The following is a 12,493-nucleotide window of genomic DNA, read 5'->3' as shown; positions in this document are numbered from 1 at the left end:
CCTGGTGCCTTTCCCTAAACAGGGGTGCTTAAGATCCCTCCCATATCAGTATCCTAAAACAGGGCAGGCTCCAAACCTCCCACCTGTTCTTTATAACCCTGGGTGTGTGTGGGTGGGTAGGGGGACACATGACCAGGGATTTATAGGAATCCTACAGAAACCCACCCATCTGCTTCACCAGGACGCCTCCCTTCGTGAGCAGTCCCCTGCCCTGGACAGTTACCAAAACCCAATGATTTTCCCTCAGTTCCTCCTACTCCTGGGTCTCTCCGAAGCTCTGGATTTATTGCTTATCCTTCCCCCATCCTGAAATTCCCTCGTCCCTGGCATTTTTCTGGACTCTTCCTCTGTGATTTTTCCTCTTTCTCTCATTTACCGCCCCCGCTTGCTCCTCCAAAGCTCTAAAGGTCTTGCTCCTTCCTCTTCTCACTCAAGCCTCTCTCTTTCTCTTTCTGGCCCTGCCCATTTCTGCAGCGTCAAAACATCACTGCCATGTCCTTCCCCCTGACGTTGCTCACACACTCTTGGCTCTCATGTCTAGCTGCCTGCAGGATCAAGCCAAAGTCCTGACCTAAACCCCCAAGACTCCCGCCATCTTCCCCTTCTCGTGCAGAACTGCCGGTGTCCAGGCAGCTTCTAGTACATTTCTGCCACTGTGTCTCCCAGGAGAGAGGCCCTATGTACAAGGTGTGCTCAGGAGGGCTATTACCCAGAGTTAGCTGGGGCTGGGGGAATGGGCTTGGGCACCCATGATGGCTGCTCTCCTGGGAGGTGAGGGTCTTTGGGAGCAGGTGGAAGCCTTCCAGCCGTGTCCCTCACTCCCTGGTGGGGTGGCAAGCACTGCCCCAGGCCTCTCCCTCTCATGGGATATGAGCAAATGGTGGATGGACAATGGCAAAGAGGCTGGAGTTTGAAACCACATCACTTGGCGACTGAAGAGGATAGGGACACATCTGAGGGCTGTCAAGGGGTGACAATCCAGAGGATGTGCCACTGGATGCAGGGCTCAGGGAGCAACTCTTGGTGGGACTCACTGGGAGCGGGCTCCTCAGCCCCCTAGCCAAGGTCCTTCACGTTTGCCAGGCTGAATGGCACACCCTTCCATTTGGCTGTGTGCTCACTAGCTCATGTTGTATCTCCCTTCCAGACTGAAAGTGCCATTAAGACAGAACTTTTGTCCGTCTGTCTGTCCTATTCTCTGCCACTCCAGACATTCCATCAATATTTGCTGAATGAATAAATGACACATACACTGCCCTTTGCCTTTGTTTTTGCTGTTCCCTTGCTGTAGGTGCCCTGCGGCCCCACCCCCATCTCTCTCTCCACTAGTCAGAGCCCTCCCCCTCCTTCCAGACCCATTCAAATGAAGCCTTCCCTGATCCCCCAGCTTGGAGCCATTCTTCTCCTTGCTAAATCTTTGTGGCACCTGGCTTGCCTCTATCGTCTCACTTATACCTTTTGCTTTGGATTATAATTGTTTCTGTACCCATCTCTGTCCCTGTATCAGACAGTGAGCTCCTTGAGGGCAGGGCATATCATCTGTGTATTCTCTCTTCCCTATTCCCTGGCACGATGCTTTCTACGCACTAGGTGCTTCATAAGTGCTCAGTACAAGAAGGCAAGGCTATTGACTGCAGTTGGTGGCTTTTTCCTGGGCCAAATGCTGCTTCCTTACAGTCCGAAGTGGGGTCCCTGAGCCCCCTTCCCCTGAGCTGAGAGCTCCCCTGAGCTGACTGGGCCACCTCTAAGATCTCTCTCCTTCTTCCCCACCCAATCCCTGCTCCACTTCAAACATTTGCATGGGCTGCAAGGGTTGTCTGGCCAGAAGGTCTCTTGGCAAGAGCTCAGGAGAGCAGAGATTGTCTGATAGGGAGGGGGCTGGGCTCCAGGGGGGCAACCAGGGGCCCCTGCACTGCCCCCTGCCTGGGCCCTGAGGACCAGAAAAGCATGGGGGGAATTCAGGTTTGCCTGTCTGTGGTCACCATCTGTGCTGATGGAGACAAGAGCAGGATGTGTATGTATGTGTGAGTGTGCACGTGTGTATGGTGACAGTCACCACGGAGGGGTGGAGGCCCAGAGGAGCTCAGAGGCTAGATCTTCCCAACCTTTCCTGTTTGGGCTGCCAAAGACTGAGTGGCAGTTCTTCCAGCAAGACTTAACCCTGGTGTTTCAAGTGGTTTCCTTCCTAGCCAGACCCCACACTCACACTTTGCGCAGAGGTTCTTAAACACTGGAACTTATCAGGGGTGCCTGGGTGGCACAGTCGGTTAAGCATTGGGCTCTTGGTTTCAGATCTCAGGGTCATGGGATCGAGCCCCATATCGGGCTCTGTGCTTAGCACAGAGTCGGCTTAAAGATTCTCTCTCCCTCTCCCTCTGCCCCTCCACCCTCTCCCGCTCTCTCTCTTTGAAACAAATAAATCAATCTTAAAACAAACCACATTGGAACTTATCAAATCACCTGGGGTGCTAGTTCAGTGTGGGGGTTGCCTGCCCCGATTTTCAGATCTGGTCCATACGCCACACACCTGGAGCTGCCCAGAGAAACCTGGTGGAAGCTGCAGGAAACCCAACCAGAGCACTGAAAACCAATACACAAACTCTCTAGAGGGCCTAGGCATATAGCAGCTTAGACTTATGTAGCTAGCAGCCAGACCTCCTGGGATCAAATTCCAGCTCCCACATGGGTGACCTCGGGCAGCTCAACCTCTTTCGGCCTCAGTTTTCTCCTCTAAAATGGGTCTAATAATCATCCTATTTCATTAGGTTATCATGAGGATTAAATGAGTTATATCTGTAAAGACCTTAGAACAATGTCTGGCATGTAGTAAGCACCACTGAAGCATATTGGATGTTATTATATTATTATTATTTGAAATTTAGAATCTGCATATCCAGGATCCAGAATCCATGGCAGATCTTAGACTCTTGCTAGTTCATAAGTTCAGTATCACCTGGGACCCTGACAGAAATGCAATCATGGACCCAATCCTAGATGCACCCAATCAGAATCTGCATTGAACAAGAGCTCAGGTGAATAGTGAGCACCCTAAAGTTTGCGAAGCACTGCTTTAGAGTGCACCGGAGGCCACACCCTGAAACTAGGCCAGAGATTGGGCTATTTTTTTTTTTTTAAGATTTTATTTACTTATTTGACAGAGAGAGAACACAAGTAGGCAGAGTGGCAGGCAGAGGGAGAAGGAGAAGCAGGCTGCCTGCTGAGCACGGAGCCTGATGTGGGGCTCGATCCCAGGACCCCGGCATCATGACCTGAGCCGAAGGCAGCCACTTAACCGACCGAGCCACCCAGGTGCCCCAGAGATTGGGCTATTTAGAGGAAGGAGGCCAGCAAGGGTTAGGTTGCCCTGCCTCGGGATCCCCACAGCCTGGAAAGCCCCCAGACCGTTGTAAGCCTGGGCATTTCATGTGGGGACACTGCTGGGGTCCCTACACGTCAGTATGCTAGGACAGCCTGGTGCCTGGGGCCACCGTGGGAGCGCGGTGGTTGAGGCCACATGCCCAGGGCCCCGGGGATGCCACGAGGTCGAGTGGCGGTTTGCTGGAGTACCACGTGCTCAGGAGGCGGTCCACCTGCTCCCAGCTGGAAACCGCCCGCAGGTGGACCTTCCTGCTTCCGCCGCCGTCCAGGCCGTTGGGGATCTCGGGTGGCTCGGGGCCCCTGCCCGAGGGGTCCCGCCGCAGCCCCAGCGCCCGCATCTCGCTCTGCATGCTGGCGAAGAAGTGCAGCACGCAGCGGTGCGCGAAGTCCCGCGCATGCTCACAGCACGTCTCGTCGAAGAGCTTCTGCTCCAGGTCCACGTAGTTGCTCCAGTATCTGCGCTGCAGGAAGACCGTCTGGTCGAAGCAAGGCCTCAGGCAGTGGGCCAGGAAGGCCACGACGATCAGTAGCAGGGTGATGCTCCAGCTGATGGCCTGGGGGGTGGGTAGGGGTGGGGGTACCAGGTTGGATGTGGGTGAGGTCGGGTGCTAAACAGCATGGCAAGGGTGTTCCAAGGTCTCTCCCTTTACTTAGCCCTCTCATCTCTCCCCAGATCTATCCATGTTCCCATTGAGTCATCCATCCTACCAACCACCTCCACCCATCCTCGCTTGCATTCAGTCTCATCCTTGCATCCATCCATCTGTCCAACTACTTCTCCACCCATCCATCCAGCCATCTGTCCTCTCACCTGACTACGTATCTATCAGTGTCCCATCCAGCCATCCTCGCTGCGGACCTTCCAACCGTCCATCATACATCCTCCTACCCGTCCAATCCTGTTCCCATACTCCTGTCCTGTCTTCCATTTATCTATCCACTCACCCACCCACCATTCATCCTCCCAACCTTCCTCCTGAAGGAAACCAGAATACGTCACCCCAAAATATGCCTCTTTGACATCAAAATTATCTTGAATGGAAGACAAGAAGAGGCAACCATAGGAACAGCTCTCTTTACCCTCCCCTTTTGTGCCTAAAGGCAGGAAATACATTCTCCTTTTACTGGGAGACAACTCTTATCAGCCCAGAGACAGCACCAGAGGAATCTGCCGAAAAACCTTACTCTATTAGTGTCCGGTCATTTATTGACCTCCCACAGTTTCTGCCCTTGGAGACTAACACTGCTCTCCTTTGTCCTGCCATTGCTCTACAACGGTATTGCTCTTTTTGAAGATGGCAGATAAGTTGCCCTTCTAAGCCACCACTTTGAGTTACTCTTTCTTTGTTTCAGGTTTTTCCCACATGATGTGTACTGTGCACATTAAGAAACTGTTCTTCTCCTGTTAACATTATTGTTAGAGTCTCAGCTGAAAACCTAAACCTTACATTCCACCCACGCACCCATCCCCTCACTCACCCATCATCCATCCATCCATCCATCCACCCACCGACCCGTCATCCATCCATCCATCCATCCACCTACCCATCATCCATCCATCCATCCATCCTTCCATCCAAGCATCAGCCTTTTGTTTTTTTATCTAGTCCTTCAGCTACCTTCACACGGGCTTATGAATCCCATCTATGAAGCCACCCGTCCTATATTTTGGGAGAGGCACTGGGGACTCACAGAACTCACACTTTAGTGGAGGAAACAATGAGATTGGTGATAGACTGGCTGAATGCCATGTTGAGGGATGTCTAGGGGATTATGGGAATACAGAGGAGGGACATCCAACCTGAACTTGAAGGCTCAGGGAACAGTGAGGTGGATGCTGAGCACTGAAGGATGAGTAATAGTTATATAGGATATAAATAGGGAACAGTCTTCCAGGCCAAGCATGAAGAAAGACTTGAAGACTTCCCTGAGTCTGGAGCCCACACCTGCCTGACACCTCTCCCTCCTCTCTGCCCACCCAAAGTTTTAGTCTCTCCAAGGCTGTGCTTAAGACCAGAGCAACTGTGTGCTCCTGGGGCAGAGAAATCAGTCCTCTAAGCCACAAAGACATATTTGAACCCTTGTCATTTGTAGATGTGGTTTACAAAGTTCTCTCATTGGCCTCTCTCAGGATGCCCCCTTCCTCTTACCAATTTAAAATAGTCGAGTGAGTGTTTTACACATGAAGAGCATTTTATGTGCCTGATAACCTCCATCTGAGTCAGGACACAAACCCTGGTGTGACTGAAGATTCTACACTCTTTCTAGTGCACGAACGAGAGCCCAGAGAGTTTAAGCCTGCAGGGCCCTTCCATGTGGAGGAGACCAAACCTCCCTTGATGTTTAGGAGAGGCTGAGACCCAGAGGGGGAGTAATGTGGCCAAGGCAGAGTCTGACCCAGAATCAAATCTGTCCTAAGCACTTGTCCTCTCTCAATCACACGGGCCTGCATCCGCCTTGAGTTTGTCTTGGCTCCCACAAAGGGCTGGGTTGTGTTTTTATTTCCTGTCGCCCCAGCATGCTCTGCATGTGGTGGGTTGATATAAATGCTTTTGGGGGGATCCAGCCCCAACTGGGGCTCTGGGAGGAATCTGGAGTCTGGACTAGGGGTGGGGCTGGAGTCTGCTCGCAGGGTGATGGAGTGGGTGCCAGTGTGGGGAGCCAGGGGTCTGGGGAGGACCTGCATTGCAGGGAGGTGGTTCAGAGGGCTTGAGTGATGACACTTCAGATCCCTGCCCAGCCTCTTATGAGCTGTGCAACTTGGGCCTCTGAACTAAACTCTCAGGACTTCAGTTTCCTTATCTGCAAAATGGTATGATAATGATTGTACCCACCTCACAGGGTTGTTCTGAGAATAAATGAAGTGATGCGTATGAAATGCTTAACACAGTGCCTGACACATAAGTGCTCAATAGATGGTAATGAGTATTATTTCTGAGAGGTGCCAAGAATGTGCGTATGGGGTGGGGGACAGGACAGAGCAGTATATCTCCAGTGCTTTTGTCATCTAGCTTCCTGGGGATGGAAGTAGCTGCTCCTGGAGGGTATGGGCACCTGGTCTCCGCCCTGGGGTGACTTCGCTGAAGTGTTGAAGGTAAAGTGTCCACTTCTTTAGGCCCACCAGTGTCCTGTATGTGGATCATGCTCCTGAGCCTTCCAGGGACCACCTGCTCCTTGGCTGTGTTTCCAGCAGTGGGGAGGGGCCCCAGGAAACCATCTGTACCTCCTCACCCCACGCCCCTCGGAACCAGTGCAGGAGATTTTCCAGGCTGGGAGAGAACCACCCGAATTACCTGTGACAGGCACCGTAGGTAGCGGGACACGGCCTTTCTCGCGGGGCTGTCCCTGACCAGCTCATCCTCCTTGCATGGCACCTTGGCCAGGAAGAGCTGTACCTGGCTGGGGGTCATGTTGGCAAAATCCAGAAACTTTTCGGGGTCCACGGAGCTGCTGAAGGCACACACGAAGCACTTGCCGTCCAGGAGGGCCAGGAGGATCCAGGTGAGGGGGGCGGCCAGGGCGCTCTGCGGCACAGAGGAACACATATACCTAGGGGTAGAGGGAGGGAGGGGTCACGAAGGGCAGCGGAACACATATACCTAGGGGTAGAGGGGGGGAGCGGTCACGAAGGGCAGCTGGGATTCAGCTGCAGCAGGAAGGCCACAGGAGGGATGCAAGGATGGACTTCCCAGGAGGGCTGGGAGATACCTGGCGAGGTTGGGTCAAAGAGATGGTTGTGGCTCCCACTGCAGAGGTCCCAGCAGCAGAGGCAGGGAGGCCAGAGGGCTGGGGCCCCGGGAGGTCAGGAAAGTCCGACCAGCGGTCCCAGGACCGGAACACTGCGGGCTGGTGTGCCTCCTACTCCTACCGTTGGGGCAGGCTCTGCTGGTTCCTTGCCCATGCCAGAGGCACTTAGATCTTTGGTGACTAGTTCTGTTCACGTGGCAGGACTGAGGGCCTCTGACCTCAGCTAGCTGCCTGGCTCTGCCTGAGGGCTTTGGAGGAGCCTCTGCTCCCAGAGGGGGGCGCTGGAAGCCAGGAGAGTTAAGGACCCCAATCAACCTTCCATCCACAGGGACCCCAGCTTCCTAGACTCTCAGTGGGACAATTCTGAAGTGTGTTCTACCCACGTTCTCAGAGGGTCCCCAGAAGGACAGACCCCAGTGGCCCACTCATTATCACCTTCTCCCCAGAGCCGCTTCTGGGGTGGGGGGCGGGGGGAGGGCTAAGCTAAGCCAGCCCTGCCCAATAACCCTTCCAGAGGCAGTGCCTCAGACCCCTCCCTCCAGGTCCGGAAGCCCCCCACCCCACTGTGCCAGGGGCCTCTCCAGCCCTCTGCCCTTCTGGAGGTTGGGTGCTGGTCACAGGACAGGAGCCCCGTGGAGCTGTACTCACTGGGCCCCAGAGGAAAAGGCAAAGGGCACAGCCAGTGCGTGCGACCCTTGCCGCGAGGCCGAATCACAGGGAGCACGGGACCCCAGTGCAGTAGGAAGCAGAGGCGGCTGAGAACCGCATGCAGATGTTGTTTCTGACTTGGACCGCGTGCAAAACGTAAAACAGTGTATGTTGGGGGTGTGTGTATGGGTGCATGGCCTACCCAGCAGTGAATTATTAATACATCGTGGATCGGGGTGGCTCTGGTGTTTTCTAGGGGCACTGTGGTTAGAAGGTGGAACTGAGGACTTGTTACGGACGTACATTACATACGCTTGAGAACACCGCGATTGTCCATACCAAACAATAGGGGAAAGGGGGAGATGGTGAGCAGGCTGAAACCCAAGCCCCGCCTGCCTCTACCCACAGATCTAGAGCACTTAGACATTTTGTCTAAAACCCTAAGGGCTGTGGTGGCAGCTTGGCCTGGGAGTCCACCTGTGTTTGAATCTGGGCCATGCCTCTTCCAAGCTGTGGGGGCTCAGTTGAGTCAAACTTAACCTCTCTGCATCAGGTGCCTCATCGTTAAAAATGGTTCTACTCCTGGAGCAGACCGGGGGCCGAGGTAAGAACTGAGAGGCCGTGCACGCATGGCACTTGGTATAGAGCTTGGCACCGAGAGGGTGCTCGGTGTCGGTCAGGGAGCATTACACATTGCTAACTCCATCAGCTGATTTTGACGCAGTGCACCGAGCAGGTGAGAGGCTCTGAGGACCCAGCGACACAGCAGGTGAGGTCCTTGGCCCCGGGGGAGCTTATGGGAGCGGGAACGCAGCCTTGAAGTCAGTCACGCCTCCTACTACACGTGCGAGCCAGCTGTGCATGTCATGGGATGGCCCTTCATGTATGTGCTTGCTGAGTTATAATTCCCGGCCAGCGACCAGATGTGACCTGGGCAAAACCTGGGAATCCTGTATCATCCGCGGGTCTCCAGCCCTGGCCACCGAAGGGTGACAGATGACTGGAACAGAAATGCCTGTTTCCAGAGTGCAAAGTGGCTGAGGAGTCTCTGTGACCTAATGTTACCCCAGTTGGGGAAAGGAGGGGCTCACGTGATAGGGCCTATGGGGGTGGCGGGGAGAGCCCTGCCGATACCCATGAGGATCACCGGGCCTGGGGAGTCACCTGGCAGTGTCTGATGGGGGAGGCCCTGACCGTGCCCCCGGGTAGCTGGGTGGTGTGGGACCGCACCTCATGATGCCCGAGTCCTTCCTCCGCTGCCCCGCAGGCCGGCGCCACTCCTCCACCATCACCACGGACTGCCGGTTGGCAAGGAGGCCACAGAGGAAGAGGCCGAGCGGGGGTGTGAGCAGCAGGCCCAGGCCGTAGAGGGCATTGTAGCGCGCCAGGCAGGGGCAACTGACGTCCAAGGAGGAGTACAGCTTGACCGTGACCGCGGCCAGCAGCAAGCAGATGCCGTTCATCACCGACTCTGAGCTGGACTGGAAGCGCTGGAAGAACATGCGGAACTTTTCCATGGTCCCGGCCTGGCGGGGGTGGGCAGCCGTGGGTCTGGGGGAGCACCGAGGCTTCGGATGCCTTCCCGGCCAAATTGGGGTGGGGGGGCAAGCCTGGGGTGCACAAGAGGGTCCTGTCTTCCGAGGGCCTGGGGTGACAAGGAAGGGGCAATGGTCAGCTCCCCGCCTAGCTTCCTGGGGCCCAGGCACGGACTTAAGGCAGAGGCAGGCTCTCTCCGCAAAGGCTCCCCTGCCTGGCCCCGACTGTCCCCCAGTGCCACTCCCCTGCTCTCTGAAGGAAAGAGTCACTGCTCTGTGAGCCGCCAGCCCAAAGCACCTCTAGGCAAATGTTCCCTGCCCTGTCACGCCACCCTCCCCAGCCCATTCCTTCCTCTCTTCAGGGTTTGGATCCTGAGGCTTAGCAGCTGGTGGCGCTTCTTGTGGGGGATAGGCAAATTTGGGGTGTGGTAAGGCAACGATGTTGATGGGGCCAATGATATTTTCTGGTCTTGGTCAAAAACACAATTTGACTCAGCTGAGCTCAGGGAGATTGTGTGTTGACTTTCATGCTGGGACCTCCCCCTGCCTGAAGGCTGCCTGACCCTTGCGAAGAGTCTAAATGATGTTTCGGCGTTTGCTGGGTGAGGGGTTGTGGAAGGGGAAGGCCTTCCCGGCAGAGGGCGCCGCATAGGTAAAGGCAAGGAGGTGAGAAGCAGCCTGGGATGGGCCAGGAGTTTGGGGTTGCTGGAATGTAGTATCAGACAGGGGGTGTCGTGAGAGGGGGCTGGAGGGGTCAGTGGGTGCCTGCAACCTTCCTCTCTGTTTTATTCCACTGTCCCCAGGTCCGGCCACCGATCAGCCCAGGTCTCTAAAGCACAGCTTCCCGCACGTCACTCGTCTGCCCGGGTGTAACCAGGGGCTCCCTCAGCTTCCTTAGCTTGGCATTCAAGGCCCTCCTAAATGTACCCAGACATGCCCTCCTACCTCCACACCTTTGCTGACACCATCCTCCCCACCGAACTGCCTTGCCCCTTCCTCCCACCTGCTCTTCAAGAGGCAGCTCAAATGCAGCCCTGTCACCAAGGCCTCCCTGGTGACCTCAGCTCTGGGGGAGCCTCTACCTCCGTTTTGGCCCCGAAAGGCTGCCTCAGCCTGTTATTAATCCTTCTCAGGGGTTGGGGGTGCATCTCCCAATGAGGGCAGGGATCTGGTCTGCAACCTTGTTCTCTGCAGCATCTAGCATGGTGCTGAGTGCACAGCAAGTGACAACAAACGTTTGTTCTCTGGGATATTGACGCCCAGACCCCCTTATTTCATCTCCAGCTCTGTCCTCTCTGCCGACCACTTAGCCTGCACCTGCCTCCCTGTCTGCTTCTAGGAAGCCAATGAGTGGAATGTATGTCCTGCCCGAATTTCTGTCAGTCTCTCTCCCTTTCTGTCTCTCATTCTCTCTGTCTCTCTGACTCTACCTTAGTGTGTGTGTGTGTGTGTGTGTGTGACTCTTTGTGTCCCTCCATGTGTGTTTCTGGGTCTTTCTGGGGTCTTTCTATCTCTGTCCCTCTCTCTGTGTTGCTGCCTCTTTCTTTCTATCGTTCCCTTCTTGCCTGCTGTCCACCCACAGCACCCCTGTCTTACTGGCCGCCACTTCTGCCATTGGCCACCTGGCTTGGAGAGAGGAGTGAGGCTGCCACAGAAGCCCCGGGGTCTGTCCCTGGGGTCACGGGTCAGTGGGCCCTGGGCCTGGAGCGTAGGCTGGGGGTGGGTGAGGTGGCCAGACCCCAGCTACTCACCATCTCTCTGGCTCCCTCCCTCAGGCCAGGGTGACCTCTGAGATAGGGAAAACCTCAGGGACTGGGATGACCCTAATCCCACTGACCCCTGCTCTGTCCATCCTGGACCAGCAGTCACCCTGGGCTCCAAGTGATGGCCTCAGTCAAGTTCATGCATCAGCCCTGGTGTCCTTTCCTCAGACCCGGGGTCCTCACAGTCTTGAGTGCCACTTCACACCGACCCTGTAGGGCACACGAAGTGAGCATCCTTCCGTATCCTTCTCATCCTCAGAGACCCGGCCCAACTCTCCCATCTCCAGGGAGCTCCCCTGGACTACTGCAGTGGTACTGACCAGCCTTGTTTCTCTATTCTCAAGTAACTTTGAGAAAAATCTCCGGTTTTCCTGATTAATCACAGCATTATGAAACCTTTAAAAATAGAGAACATGAACGTGTCCCCATCCCTGCAACCCCCAGAGGGTCTCCCTGCCCCTGCCTCAGTGTGCGTCCCTCCAGACTTGTGGCAGGGCCCACGCCGACCCAAGCCGCCGGCCTGCCTGGTATTCCCTGGGAGAACCGCTACCCACTGTGAATTGGCCACTGGGGGCCGCTGGTCACGCAGCAGTGGGGTTGCCCCGGAGAGGCAGCTCAGGCCTCCCCCAGCTCAGGCCGCAGCTCTGAGGTGCGTCTGTTTCTTCTCTTGACACTCGTCACCCCACCCGGGGTCTGCTGTTGTGTCTTGGTTCCAGCCTTCTGAAGGATAACAGCCCAGCTGTTTGAGGGACCCCTGGGCCTGCAAAATAAATTTTGCGTCGGTCACTTAGCCCGTATTTTAAGTCAGACCATCCCAAATATGTCCTGCAAATTTCGTAACTATTTGTGCGGTCTATACCTATAATGAGGGAGCGACAGACAGAAACCGGGGTCTTATTTATTATTTGTATTTTACATAATGAGAGTGTTAGTCTGGGTCCTGAGACAGGATTACTGTGTGAGGGAAAATGGGGAGGGAGCTGGAGGAGGTGGGAGGGCCATCTTGGGCACACAAGTGTGACCCTGAGTGAGGAACTCTTCTAGCCTGGTTCAGTCTCCTAATGTAGCTGAGAACCGCCATCACCACCACATTCTTCAGATGGGTGTGGGTCCCAGAGAGGCTGGATGTCTGTCGGAGGTCACACAGCCTGGTGGGGACAGAGCCAGGAAGGAAGCTGGGATCCTCCTTCCATGCCTCCCAGGCCCTACTCACCTGCTGGGCTCCTGACCCTAAGAGCCCCTAGCCCCTGATAACCTAGGGAGTCTCCAGAAAAGAGCAAACAATCTTTCTGGGAGAACATTGCAGGAAACTGGGACAAGGTCTCTCCTAGTTTATCATGTTCACAGGTCCAACCCGAGAGGTGAGACAGAGCTCCCTGGTCAGCCTACCACGACTTAAAGAGATATTATCTCCCAGAGTGT

General features: G+C 55.2%; 1 protein-coding gene across 1 annotated transcript; it reads right to left on the bottom strand.

The window, feature by feature from the left end:
• Nucleotides 1-3,461: 3,461 nt before the first annotated feature.
• Nucleotides 3,462-9,290, bottom strand: CALHM3 (calcium homeostasis modulator 3). The gene is made up of 3 exons (XM_036089940.2): nt 9,004-9,290; nt 6,672-6,927; nt 3,462-3,932 (listed from the first exon to the last, which is right to left on the bottom strand). Exons 1-3 carry the CDS (start codon nt 9,288-9,290, stop codon nt 3,462-3,464), a joined length of 1,014 nt encoding a protein of 337 aa, XP_035945833.2.
• Between the last annotated feature and the right edge of the window lie 3,203 nt (nt 9,291-12,493).

This window comes from Halichoerus grypus, chromosome 7 (assembly GCF_964656455.1).
Source record: "Halichoerus grypus chromosome 7, mHalGry1.hap1.1, whole genome shotgun sequence".
Classification (NCBI taxonomy): Eukaryota; Metazoa; Chordata; class Mammalia; order Carnivora; family Phocidae; genus Halichoerus; species Halichoerus grypus.
The sequence above is the reverse complement of the archived record's forward strand: the minus strand, read 5'-3'. Positions and strand labels throughout refer to the sequence as shown.

Excerpts from the sequence above, each read along its gene's own strand:
- CALHM3 (XM_036089940.2), bottom strand. The coding sequence starts at position 9,290 with ATGGAAAAGTTCCGCATGTTCTTCCAGCGCTTCCAGTCCAGCTCAGAG. Across the intron at positions 6,928-9,003 it reads AAGGACTCGGGCATCATGAG|GTATATGTGTTCCTCTGTGC; the intron begins GTGCGGTCCCAC and ends CTCTACCCCTAG. Across the intron at positions 3,933-6,671 it reads ACCTACGGTGCCTGTCACAG|GCCATCAGCTGGAGCATCAC; the intron begins GTAATTCGGGTG and ends CCCACCCCCCAG.